This window comes from Cyclopterus lumpus, chromosome 16 (assembly GCF_009769545.1).
Source record: "Cyclopterus lumpus isolate fCycLum1 chromosome 16, fCycLum1.pri, whole genome shotgun sequence".
Taxonomy (NCBI): domain Eukaryota; kingdom Metazoa; phylum Chordata; class Actinopteri; order Perciformes; family Cyclopteridae; genus Cyclopterus; species Cyclopterus lumpus.
Window position 1 is genome coordinate 6,801,533 of NC_046981.1, and position 13,844 is coordinate 6,815,376.

The window sequence follows — 13,844 nt, forward strand, 5'->3', positions numbered from 1 at the left end:
CAGATTAAGAATTTTAAAACTAGCATATAAAATATAACGTATTGTTACACCGTAACTTAAACCAACCAACAGTATACAAACTGAGTAAACGACATCCAGCTATAACAATAAAATACAGTTTACATGCTGCTGCTGCATCAATAATATTCCAATACAACAATAAATTAGAATAAAGAATAATGCAACACCGACCATGCGATAGATAGATAGATAGATAGACAGAATATGAATTACATAATACAAATGTTTGCATTTGGTGTGAATGCAGCCTATCCTCAGCGTGTTTTGTGAAGATGGCCCCCAGGAATCTCCAGCTGTGTAAATGACATGCATCATAGAGCAGATCAAAGCTGGTGAACAGACGGGCGCTGTTGGACATTTGTAAGCCCTCATATCACTCTCATGTCACAAAGAAATCCACTTGATCCAGTGCTGAATTTTTCATTTTTTCCTGTGGAGTGACATTTTGGAAAAGTCTCTTGCAGGTCCACTTGATCCTCTGATCAATGTTTAATTAGGGTTTGCCCTTCTGATTCACCAGCCTGGGCTGCAACAGAGAGCTTTGTAATCGTTTGAGCAGTAAGCTTTTTAACGTTATGGTTGGTTTTAAAAAGCTTCAGACACTTTTCTGATGATGACAAAGTTGCTGTGCGCTCTGACGACAATGCACGACTGCATGCTCACACTTTCTCATAGGAAGTGTGAGAATTAAGCCAAATGAAAAAAAAAAAGACACAGGGAAATCAAGCGCCCATGGACAATGAATACATTTATGAACAATATGGCAGGAACTCTGGCCGGCACAATAATAATGCTCTCATTGATTACAATAACGTTTGCTAAAGTTGGCAGTGATATACAACAAGGGCCAAGAAAGCTAATTTTAAAGGTTCCCCTAATGCGAAACCTATATAAGAGCGGTCCTGTTTTCTTTTAACGGTCACAAACGCATCATATAGTATCAGTATTAGTAATATTAACCCTCTCTTAAAACCTTTTTTTTCTCCTCCTCCCACCCCACATACACACTCCCTTATCTCTTCCCTCCCCAGCCCCTCACCTCTCTATCTCTAGCAGACTCCAGACTGAAGAGTGATCTGACCATCGTTCTGAACGCCCTCGGCAGCAACTCCTCGCTCACCAGGTTAGACATCAGTGGGAACGCCATGGGAGACATGGGAGCCAAGATGTTGGCCAAAGCGCTACAAATCAACTCCAAACTCAGGTGAGCTCAACGGCTATGTCACATGACTGTCAGTCATAATTAACAATAAGTAACTAAAGAACACGCTACATCTTTGTCCATCATCTCTCCGTGTTACCCTGGGTCACAGTGTGTTTGTCTATGCAGGACTGTGATCTGGGACAGGAACAACACCAGCCCCCAGGGACTTCAGGATGTAGCAGCCGCTCTGGAGAAGTAAGGAGCTCAGTCTGTATCTGTGTGTGTACATGACTGTCTGCTGATGACATGATAATGAAATATTGACAACCTATGGATGTTATATTTTGGACTTTTATACCTTAATTCTAACAGTTTACATATATACTGCTCTACAGTCCATTACATTTGTGCTGAGCAGGGGGGGACACCTTGAGATGTGTTCAGACAGGAAGAGCAGGAGACAGGATGAGAGGAAGGAAACCGGAAAGTGAAATGAAGATAAAGAAGCAATGATTGAGCCATGATTGATTGAATCTGATGTGTGAAATGACTTGCACATCTCACTGAATTTGCTTCTGGGACGCATCTGTAGATCCATTTCTCTCTCGCTCTGTTTATCATATTTTCCCAGGAGCACATCCACCTATTTCCCCTCTGAGTATCTGTATTGCATTGTTGAAATAACAATATATATATATTTTTTTCTTGCTCCTGTTCTCTATTCTGCTGAGCAGTGCAGTGGTTTGCGTATGTGTGCATTTTTGCCACCTCGAGTCAATTTCCTCACGTCTCTTTTTTGTCTGATTTTCTTTCACAATGCTCAATGTTACATTCTTTTGAGGTTTCCCCAGACTTTCAATACTGCTTCAAGATGTGCGTATGTTGTGTTGTATTTAGAAGTGAATAGAGAAAGCATGCAAAGTTTTCTATATTCACCGGTATTAAAAGTTACTGTAGGAATACTTTTCAACCTTTACAAAGGTTTAAAGACAGCATTGTGGTTGTAACGTTAGAGGAATGCTTATTAAGGGTGACGATGGAAGGATTATGTAGGCAATGTTCATAATCAGGGCAGATCTCAGATCTGCGAGTTCAAGAGACGAGGGAAGAGAGCAGACGGGTTCATACAGAAGTCAAATCTTTATTAGTTTTGGGAGGCACGTTGCCTGGCGTGGTGCGTCGCTGTGTCTGTGTTTTTTATGAAGACGTTAAAATCTAAGTAAAGATGAAATCCGTTCACCTTTTAAGTTGAAAACTATCAACTTCTGACTCATCTTCTTGCCTTTCGTTTACCTCCAAACACCCTCATTTGAATCTCTCTGTGCCGTCTGCTTTCCATTCTCCTGTGTCTTCATCTCTTCCTCCTGTCATTCATTCATCTCCATCATAATATGAATATTAATACTGTGTGGTGACCTCTATTTCAAGATCAGTAACCTCTCTAATGGTGCCACCGCATTGCTTGGTAATAGACCAACGTGAGAGGAGCCGAGGGGCCGTGCCACATGTAATGCTGTCTGCATCATACGCACACTCAATATGCTGGTTGCACCATAATTGTAATTACTATATAAGTCATGTTTGTTTTTTTTAAACTGTAGGTTATCCTAAATGAAAATGTACACATATTGACGTCTTACATTATGAATATTTGTATTAAGAAATACCAAATGTGGATGCATTTCTCTGTAGTCTACTGTTGTAATACAGCGAGTGACATTACAAACATAACATATTGCACTATACTATGTGTGAATTCAAATCCATCACTTTTCCTTCATGTTTATACTAACATACCATAAACCTTCTGTCTGAAAATCCCAAGTCACGCCTCTGCCTCTTTCCCTTGATCTGCAATGTGAACCAGCTGTGGAATAATATTGTCCTCTGGCTGTGTCCATCAGGAACTTCACCATTCGTTTCATGCCCATTCCCATCATCGATGCCTCCCAGGCTCTGAAGGCCAGCCCTGAGAAAACTGAAGACGCCTTGCTAAAGGTATGGTAGGAATTCTCCCTGGTTCCCTCAGCTGTCCCGTAATAGTGTGAAAGGATTGTTATAGTGTCGAAAAACACTAAAACAATCATGTGAAAATGAAAACTGAATGACTTACTTGTCATTATCACTTTGTTGACCCTGTGTTTTCCCCCCAGATTGAGAGTTATCTGTACAGGAACCATGAAACAAGGAAATACCTTCAGGAACAGGCCTATCGGCTGCAGCAGGGCATCGTGACCACAACCACACAACAGGTGTGTAACAGAACTGAATAGCACACTCAGTAATTATTTACATTATTTGCGCTAGAATCTGTATGTTTTTGACCAAAGTTAATCTATAATTGTTGTTAAAGTAGATAGGACTGTACCAAATACAACAAATAGGACATTTAATACAGAAATGTAACTTTGCACTTTCTATTAAAATGTCAAAGGCGTTTTGTTCAAGTCTTGATACACGTAGTACATGTATTCACTCACAAAAGAGATTACATTTTTTTCGGGAATAAGTATTTTGTCCTGATTGCACTTCTCCCTCTTAGAATATCACATTTATATCCTGTGAAGACCAAGCTGTGTTTCATCGCCCGGTGTGTCTAGCCACTAGTTATTACTGTTTAGGCTAATCAGCATCACACAGATAGAGGTAGATATTAGGTACTGAAAATAATATAACATTTAACCCTAGATCAAGTGTTACTCATTAACATAACTCGACTCAGAAAACCCAATAAACGTGACAATTCAAACACAAACTTTGATGTCTCGTTTTTGCGTTCCAGATGATTGACAGGATTTGCGTGAAGGTGCAGGACCACCTGAACTCTCTCAGGAACTCTGAGACAGACGCCATCATGGAGGACGTCAGGTCAGCAGAGAACCTCATCAAAGATGCCAGAAACTCTAAAACGGTGAGGAGACGCACATTATACACACGGGCCTCACTGGTGTGTGTGTGAATTAAAAGATTTGATCTAGAAGCTCATTGGGAGATCCGTTTCCTGATTCCTTCATTCGATTCCTTTATTCATCCTATGTCCTCCTCTCTGTCTCCCCAGCTGCTCCCGAACCTCTACCACCTCGGGTCAGCTGCCAGAGAGGAGGTGAACAGCTCGGCAGTGGGACCCATCCAGGAGAAACTGGAGTCTATGGCTGGGGAGGTGACTAACGTCATGGACCAACAACTACAGGTGGGCTTAAAACTTTTACTCCAGCAAGCATAGAACATTGTTTTAAATGATGAATTATAGCCACCAGAACAAAGTACACTTTTAAATAGAAATTATTGTTAAGTGATGTTTTATTTTTGGCCAAAGACCTTCAATTGAATTCTGGCAATGGGTTCAAAGTATATGGTGTCTGTATTTGTGGTTTACAGGGTCTGAATACAGTGAAAACTAGAAAATAGACGCCACCTACAGGCAGAAAACATTAAATCAAATTATTATAATTATATTTATTTATGGAGCACAAGTAGCAATGTGCTTCACTTAAGGCACCAACATGTACAATGTTTTACAATTAAACGAGTTATACCAAGTTTAGCTTAAAAAAAAAAAAAAATTATAAGTCTCTGCCAGCCAGGAGTTGCTTTAATCAAATCCCTCATTATGAACACGCACACGTTCATATCCATCCATCTGTCATTTTCACTCCTTCCAGACTCTGTTGGAGTCGATGGTGGACGCAGCAGAGTCTCTGTGTCCCCACGTGATGAAGAGGAGTAGTCTTCGTCCAGAGCTAATGAAGGCCAGCTCCGCCAAGATGGTCGTACCCAAAAGCTTTGTCACCAAAACCCTCCTGGAGCAGTCGGGGGTGGATATCGTCAACAAGATCAGGTGAGTGTGTGTTGAGGAGTATAATTTATATGTACATGTAACTCTGGATTACACGGGTGAATCCCTGAGATCTTTCTGTGCTTATTTGCGTCTGACCATCACTGTCTTTCTCCCTCTGTGTCAGTGAGGTGAAGCTGAGTCTCGCGTCTTTCCTGTCGGATCGCATTGTTGACGAGATTCTGGAGGCTCTTTCCACCTCACAACTCACTCTGGTAAGATTAAAACAACAAAGCGCTCAACTGGCGCATTGATTCATGAGCCATGGCTGTTAATATGCCCTCTAAATTGCTGTGACGTATGTAAATCTCTATGAAACTCACTTCTATCCTCCATTTCTGTCAATTCCTCACATTCCACCTTTTCTCTCGGTCACCATTCTTCCCAATTCTATCCACATCTCCTCTTCTCCCTCTTGCTCCTGTATGTTCTCTTTACAACACCTGTGCTCCTGGTGTCCTCTCCTCCTCCCAGGCAGACCACCTGGTGCGGCGAGGTCGCCCCTTGGTGCAGCAGGGGTCTGTGGATCTGGACGTCCCAGAGGAAAAGATTCCTAAAAGAGCATCGACCGAGCTTCTGGAGGCTGAGAGGCTGGAGGATCTAGAGACATGCATGGTAGGTTTGGGTGAAACAATTTCATGAATTATAATCTAAGCACCTTGTGTTTTTCATGCTATTTAAATTAATTTACAGTTCAAATATATATATATACATAAATTCAAATGCATATATATATATATATATACATATACAAATATACATTAAAATGCATATATATATAGATTTATATATAAATGCAACCTGTAGCATTTAGTTCTATAACACAAATACAAGCAACTGCAACTTGCTTAATACTCTACCCTCTACTGGAAAAAATAGAACTTGACTACTCTATATTTACCAAAGACATGTGAGAATTGAATTTGGTATTCATTTAAAGAAGTGCCTTGATGTTCAGTAAATATCAGAACAGAACTTTTGGCAAAATGCTTAAACCTGTTTTGCTTTTGTAGTTAGCTTTTTAGGTTGGTTCATTTGTACTGGATGAGTCTTGTTGTTTCCTCATCGCCTACCACTGTTTCAAATGTATTCAACCTTTGGAACGATTGCTTTTTACTACATTTTCATGTCGATCTTTTTGTAGAAAAAGAGTGTTGATGTCATAATGTGTGTGAGTTGTGATGTGCAGTAAATGCAGGCTGCAGTCAACAGGAAGCTGCATGTTCTTCGGTCTCTGGTCCTGTCTGTTTCTCTGGTGTCTTACCATTCTTTTCATCTTGTATCCCTCTCTTTTCTAATGACCTCTACTTTAACATGAACGCCAGCCATCTTTCTCATTTATGTCTTCACTAGGCTTTACTATGTGTTGCCTCTCTTCCTCTTCAATCTTCTTTTCCTCTGTTCTTCCTTCTCCTTCTACCTTTGCTCCATGGAGATTTTGTGCTGCACCAGTGTAAGTAATTCTTCACTGTCCCTCTATACTCTCCTTTCAATTCACTTTCTTTTTTCGTACCGCTCTCTTCCTCCTCCTCCTTCCTCTCGTCGCTGCGCCTGCCTGCTTCACAGTTCTGTGCTGAAGTTCTTTCTACAGCACAAGAGCCTCACGTATCACAGGATTTCATCCTGATTATTTATTTTAAAGATGATTATATGTATCACTTCCTCACTCACTCTTCGAATTATTTAACATAGTTGAGTACTGATATTTGAAAATGTATTTTTTTTTTGTATGCATCCAGCCACATTGCACTGCTTCTCTCCACTCAATGCACTCTGTGTGTCATCACCACCTTGTAAGTCTGGATCACAGCACAATACAATATATGTGTTTCAACATAATAAGTTTATATGCAGATCCAGACATTTGTCTTTCAATAGCTTTCACTGTCTTCATGGCACACATTTTAACCACCAAAGGAAAAATATTATGAAGCGTGTATTAATCAATACCGATTACTACCTCGGCTAATTTATATAAAGACGTTTTTGATTCAATAGGATGATGTCTGGTCTTCGTGCAAACTGGCAAACTATTGTAGATTAAAATAGGATGTAGCCAAACTGGAACCAGAATCCAAAAGCCACAGCTCAACCAGGATCATTTATTTTTTAGGAACATGGCTTATCAAACTGAAAGCTCAATTGGTCTTGAGGTATATACAAAAGGAACAGTTTTGATATTTTGTTAACAATTACCACACATTTTATTTGATCATGTGCGCCTCTTTCAGATGACTCCTAAATCCAAGAGGAAGAGCATCCACAGCAGAATGCTTCGGCCAGTGTCTCGTGCCTTCGGTAAGCAGTTTATTTAATATTTTGTGTATATATTTCATGACATTAGGCTGTATTTAAATCAAATAGTACATTATCTTTCTGCTTGATGGTACAAAAATCGGATGGTTAGGCTGGTTTTAATGACTCTGTATTTGGCCTCTACCTGATGACAGGTGGAAGAACTCTTGAATATTCAATGTATATCTACAACAAACCTTCTAATGACCGTCTAACCCACAGAGATGGAGTTTGACCTGGACAAGGCCCTGGAAGACGTCCCTATCCATGTGGAAGATGCTTCAACTTCATCTCAAACTCCACCTACTCCATCTCAGGTCCTGCCAAAACTGGAGCACCGAACGCCAGCAGGGATGGTGGAGCTGCCGTCTGAGGAGGAGAAAAAGCTGCAGCATTTCACCAAACTGCGGCCGCGACGGAACAAGAAAAAGCATTCCAGCAAAATACCTGTGAGTAAAGCTGAGCAGCTTTTGGATTTTTCAAGTTACTTTCCGGACATGGTACCAGATCCTTCAACTTTCCTCTTTCAGCAAATCAACAGTGCGCCATCTCAGGATGGGGAGCAGAACGGCCTCATGGGAAGGGTGGACGAGGGTGTGGACGAGTTCTTCTCGACAAAAGTCACCAGGATGGACTCCAAGTGAGGATAATGCTCCATTTAGATTTTGCTCATGAAGGACGGTCTGAATATTGTTTCCAGTATACATGTATTGAACTGTACTTGCTCTTAATAGTCATATTTAATAGTTTTTTTCTCTTGTTCGGTCTCCCCTCAGACGTTCCAAGAGTTCAGAATCTCATGATGGAGAGAAGAAGAAGAGTAAAGGAGGATTCCTTAACCTCATCAAACGTTCCTCCAAATCAGAAAAAGCTGATAAATCGGATAAGTCTGAGAAAAATCTGGCAACCCCCCCAGTTTCGGGTAAATCAGAGAAAAACCAGGCAACCAATCCAGCTTCAGGTACATCCTCAGCCACTGTAGCCTCGACGCCGACTTCCATCCCTGAGGAGCCCTCTTCACCAAAGGTGGCAGTAAAGAGCCCAGCCCATGAGCCAAAGTCCAGGTACAGAAGAATATGTTCCTGATATAGGACAACAGATTTCACACTCGCTCTCAATGTACCTGTCAGCCCATGATTCTCTAATAATTGCTGTCCATCCTGCAGAGACAACTCCAGCCGCTCCCAGCCAACAGACTACAGCAGCAGCTCAGACCGGTCAGATGAGCTGAGGACGCCAGACTCCATGGACGAGCCCTGGGAGTGCTCGGACGGCAGGGGCAGCCCTCAGGGAGGCAGGCGGTACCAAGGGATGCAAATGATGGGCAGCGGCCTCCTCGCAGAGATGAAGGCCAAGCAGGAGAGGAGAGCACACAAGGTGAGGTGGTATGACTTCAAAAAGCAAAAGATACAAGAAAAAGGGAAAGTAAGGTACTGATGGCAGATTTTAGTCTCACAGGACAAGATGAATGTGCCCTTCGTAATTAGACACAGAATATCCTTCTCCTACGACATCTGTTTTGGGCCGTAACTTGCGAGTTAGTTACAAAGTGAGATTGTAGTTGCAAAATGAAGTTGATAAATCAAATGACTCAACTCAAACAGGTCGAATTACCTGCTTCTTTTTCTGCTTTTTACTATATCACATGAGCCTTTACATCAGCTTTCAGGCTAGGGGCGCTCAGAATCACATTCAATTTTAACATCTAAAACTCCATAGCAATTAAGCAAACTCAATCTGCAGATGTGGACCATGTGATTTGGTTGGAAGCTTCGAAACAAGTGAGTAGGAGGACCCTGAGTTTAGATTTAGATAGTTTGGTTACAATAACTCAAGCTGCAATAAACTACAATAAAAATGCTAAACCTTACTATAATATGATCAAATTAGTTCAAGCTCAGTCTGGCAAGAGATTAAAATGTTTAGTGTTTATCTTTGAACTCAAGTTTAAACTTTCACTTGACTGTAAAGAAACAGTGTTTTAGTAAAAACTCCATTATTCAAGCTGCATTTAAGTCATTTATTTATTTAATAATCCGTAAAAAAAAAAAAGAAAAACACGTTCCATGACATGTTTCTGTAAAATTGGCAGTAAAAGACTAACTTCAAAGTAAAGTTGATGGTTTTGTGAAAGTGGCATGTAGAAAGATGATTCTTCAAATAAAGTATGGTTTTGGGGACAAAGTGCTGGAGGTGTTCATTCCTCACTTGTCAAGTTCTTTCAACGCCAACTGTGGATGCCAGCTGGAAAAAAACAGAAAATAAGAAGCATCTACACACACACACACACACACACACACACACACACACACACACACACGCACAGAGATGCTGAGACTGTATTTGTGTGTACGTGTATTACTTCAGGCTAGTCAGTGCGCCTGTCAACATACTGACACAAAAACACAAACAAGCCTGATTCTGCCAGAAGACAGAAGGAGGAGGAGGGCGGGGAGTGCAGAGTGGAAAAGATGGAGGCATGAACAGCAAATGGACAGAATGAAGACAAGCAAAATTATATGCAAATGATCTGTCATGACTCACAGCGGGACATAAATGTCAAGACAATATTTGAATATTTCACCTTTTTATTAAATCCCCACATTCACTAAGACGCTCTCTTTTCTACAGTCACTTGTTCATTTTTCTAAAAAGCAGGAACAATCTATAATGCTTTTAATCATTTGAAATAAATACCAGTGTGATCAAAGGGGAGCAGAATGCATGTATATGTTTTATATTATTTGTGTGTGTCTTGGAAATAAGAGTTGGTGTTAGCGCCTGTAAGTGTGTTCACTAGATGTAAAATAATTCCTAACAGTTATAATCACGTCACCACTGCACTGAATAAAAAGGCAGCGTTCCGCTCTGCGCTGTGAGGGCCGTACATACAGGGCCATCCTGCAGACAATTTAGAAATATATGACCGCCAGCTGGGTCGGCTGTTTGTAAGTCTTCCCAAACTTCCTGATGGCCGGTCTGCCTCTGCTAGAGTTCATGTCCTCTTTGTTCAAAAAGAAGAATATGTCTATTTTCACCGTTCTACACTCATGTACAGTATATAGTAATACGATATGTTCTCCACGTGTCTCCTCTAGTCTTCCAGCCCCGACAGACCTGAAAGCAATGCAACGGGTGAGAGTTTTTTTTTTCTGTTGAGATAAACATAGGAAAAAGAAATTATAATTTAATAGTTAATGACTCGTGCAGACCTGCAACTGGTTTTAATGGATTATTTTCATCTTCCTGTTTTAGTGTCTGGTACATAACAATCATTGTGTGCATGGTTTCCATTTCAGTTTTTTTATGTTTTTAATTTTATTTTTTTTGCATGTGCCAGCAGCCAAGCCCCAGCCCATCATTTCAGAAAGCCGCTCTCCCAGTGGCTCAATTAATAAATCCGACCCTCTGACTGGTTCTCCAGAGAAAAGCCCTCCTCGTGGCGAGACGAAGCCTGACCGAACCCCTCGTCTCAGGGCTACTTCCTCCTCGAGTTCTCCTGGGGGGCCAGTAAGTCCCAAACCACCGGTGCCACAGGGAGCAAAGCCTGCCCTGGCTGCCCGACCCACCATCCTACAGAAGCCAAGGACCAGCAGCACCAGCAAGAACATAGGTACACGCGTTGGATCTGATTACCACCCTGAGAGGATTGGTGCTGCAGTGATTCCATTGTTGATCTTCCTGTGAGATTGTTTGACAGAAGAGACCATATCTGTTATACGCTGATACTATTTTTTTCATGACAGATGAGAGCTCAGATTCCCCAAACAGTGGTGGTGGGTCTCCTAAGATCACAGTTCTTCCCCTAACGCTGAAAAGGACGGTGTCAGAGAAAGACAAAGAGGGCCAGACCAGTCTGCAGTCAGGAGGCTCTACGAACAAAACCACTCAGGATGGTAGGTCACAATATCTGTCTGTCAAAGTCTTTGAGTCTCTCCACGTCGCCCTCTTAGCAACATTGGCAGTTGCTTTTGATCCTCCTGAAACATGTCTTTTGGCCAGAGCAGATTTCCCCTTGAATCTAGGGGAATTGTCTTAGGCCTAGATATAGACTGATACTGTATATGTGTGATGTCACTATCAGGTTGTAACAGGCCTTTTTTGTACTGGGTGTTATCAGTGACAGCCAAACTTCTTTTGAAACCGCTGGCTGCTTAGTTTTTTTCTTTTGTTGTATAAAGTCAGTATTTTTCCCATATTCCCATAATATTTCCCATAATATTCCATATTAAATGATTCCAGAGACATACAAGCTAGAGGATGTAGTTGTATGTTTGCTCAGTGGAGCAGGTGCAATGTCAAAACCTCTGCGCCATCAGATTCTTGGAGAACAACACCTTTTTATTAAATAGAAGAAAACCTCTGCGCCTAAGTACTCTATCCCAGCACAATGTCCTCCGTTGTCTGAAAGCATTGTCCATATATGAGCATATTATGGTGTCAGGTGCAGATGAACTTCTTTGGATCGTTTACCTCATTACCAAGTCAATCAAGAGCCATTAGGTGGCGGTATACACAAGGGAATGTTCAGTTGCCTTTTGTATGTCGAAGAAGACCATCAAGAATATTGAAGTGGCAGTGTGGAGCAGAATCCCTTTTAAGTACTCTATCCCAGCATGCATTGGGCAAAGAATAGGTAAATATTATTAAAAGATCACAAGTCAATCACATGGAGAACAATCTGCACATCCTCAAAATTCACTACTTGTGCTGTATATATCTGAGAATCCATTGTTTCTATACATTCGTGCACATTTACTGAGATGTTTTTAGCAGCCGATTGTTCGCAAAGATATGGGTGAATTGTCGTGCTTTACATCACTTCTTGGTTTAGTTTATGTATTTCAACGGGCTGTAAAGCCTCGGTTATATACTCCAAGACGGACACTTCTAGCTGCGGATGCGTAGTAGTTCTGTTTGTCCGCTCGATGCATGCACAGAGGAACGCTACGCTACCACTTGTAACGTACAACCAACAGGCGTTAAGCGGTCACCCTCTGATGAAGAAACTTTATCATCCCACGGAATTCTGCAGACCTTTGTTGACCTCAGCTTAAAGCTGGCGTTGAAAGATGAGCCAACTGTAGCAGTATACCTAATAACAGATACATTTAAACTAAATGTATAATTTCCTCAATGTCCCCCTCTTCCTCACCTTTTGCATTGCTGTCATTTTCATCTCCTCTCTCTCTCTCTCTCTCTTGTTTTCAGTGAGGGCGGGGTTTGTGTCAGACTCTGTTCAGCGACCCAGCCGTCTCCGTACCAACTCTGAGGATCACGGCTTCTTCAAGAACAAGGACCCAAACCCAGACAAGGACAAGGCAGCGGGCAAAAAGTCCTCAGACTCTGGGGAGGAGGCAGACAAAGACTTTATTTTAATATAAGGAAGACAAATTCACAGCAAAAACCTGTTGACAAGTCTCACATGTTTTTTTCCTTTTAGAAAAGCAACTAAAGGGGGGGACTATAATCATGAATTGATATGTTTTCATTGATAATAGCGGTTGTACCTGTAGGTTCTGTCTCAACGCAAAGTACAAATCATCTTTGATTTGCAGGAAGACCTGCTGTAGTATCATGCAATACACTGTTTCAAATTCAAGTTTGGTTGTCTATGATAATATAAAACTAATGATATTAACACACGGGGTAATATCCTCAGTAATATTCTTAGTCACAACTTATCACCTAGTAAACCAAACTGTGCTAAGTCTCCTCGGAGCTTCCTTTTCTCAGACAGCCTTTTCTCCTTTTTTCATTCCTACTCTCTGTCTCTCATAAATAACCTTTTTCAGGATTTGAGGAAACGGTTCCTGGAGTGATCAAGCATCTTCAGCCAATGAATACTGAATCTTGAATGAAATTTGTAAAACACAAAGAAAAAAAAAGATGCTTGAGAGAGAGTGTGAAACTATGAGTGTAAATCAAAAAGAAATCTCTTTCTCCCAGGGACCAAAGTCATGTAACAATAACATCAGGATCACTGTACTGCACTCAAACATACAACCAGACCAGGAACCAATGGCATTCGTTTCCTTCAATATATTTGTATAGATTTTTCTATATGCTATTTTCAGTATGTGCAAGTTACTTTTCTCCGGACTTCAGAGGTGACTGAAACCATTATGCAATTCATCTTTTTCTTTTTTTTCGGGAAAATACAGGTTCAGCTGAGAATCTCAGCCCACCATAAATCAGAAATACACCTTTTGAAGTAACTCACTTAGAGGAGACTACGTCAAACATCCTGTCTGAACTGGTGTTTGTCTCTGGGTTGGAGTGACCATATGAAGTGTTGCTTTGAGTGGACTGTGGTACGCCATAACTATCACTGATAACCAATCAATAAGGCTTCCGCACTGTTAACTAACACTGTTCTCTGTGTTTAGACACTGTGAAAAAAAAACAATGTACTGTATCTATGATACCTTTAAACTGCGGATGAAAGAAGTATGTGTCTGTCATTAAAGAGCAATACAGAGGCTCACCATAAACATAAATAAATAACAGCTTTATGTTTAGCTGGAACGTGTCAAAACAAATGAGAAT

The 13,844-nt window shown here is 41.0% G+C and overlaps 1 protein-coding gene across 1 annotated transcript in view; it reads left to right on the forward strand.

Annotated features, from left to right (window-relative positions):
* LOC117745203 (F-actin-uncapping protein LRRC16A-like) overlaps positions 1-13,837 on the forward strand; it is a 56,488-nt gene extending 42,651 nt beyond the window's left edge. The window contains 18 exon segments of the mRNA XM_034553356.1: positions 1,053-1,225; positions 1,352-1,420; positions 3,070-3,163; positions 3,319-3,417; positions 3,948-4,076; positions 4,224-4,355; positions 4,828-5,003; positions 5,128-5,215; positions 5,475-5,615; positions 7,232-7,298; positions 7,518-7,744; positions 7,826-7,935; positions 8,072-8,359; positions 8,462-8,672; positions 10,394-10,430; positions 10,636-10,908; positions 11,042-11,191; positions 12,507-13,837. Coding sequence (XP_034409247.1) covers positions 1,053-1,225; positions 1,352-1,420; positions 3,070-3,163; positions 3,319-3,417; positions 3,948-4,076; positions 4,224-4,355; positions 4,828-5,003; positions 5,128-5,215; positions 5,475-5,615; positions 7,232-7,298; positions 7,518-7,744; positions 7,826-7,935; positions 8,072-8,359; positions 8,462-8,672; positions 10,394-10,430; positions 10,636-10,908; positions 11,042-11,191; positions 12,507-12,679 — 2,637 coding nt within the window. The 3' untranslated portion in view covers positions 12,680-13,837.
* The last annotated feature ends 7 nt before the right edge of the window (positions 13,838-13,844 follow it).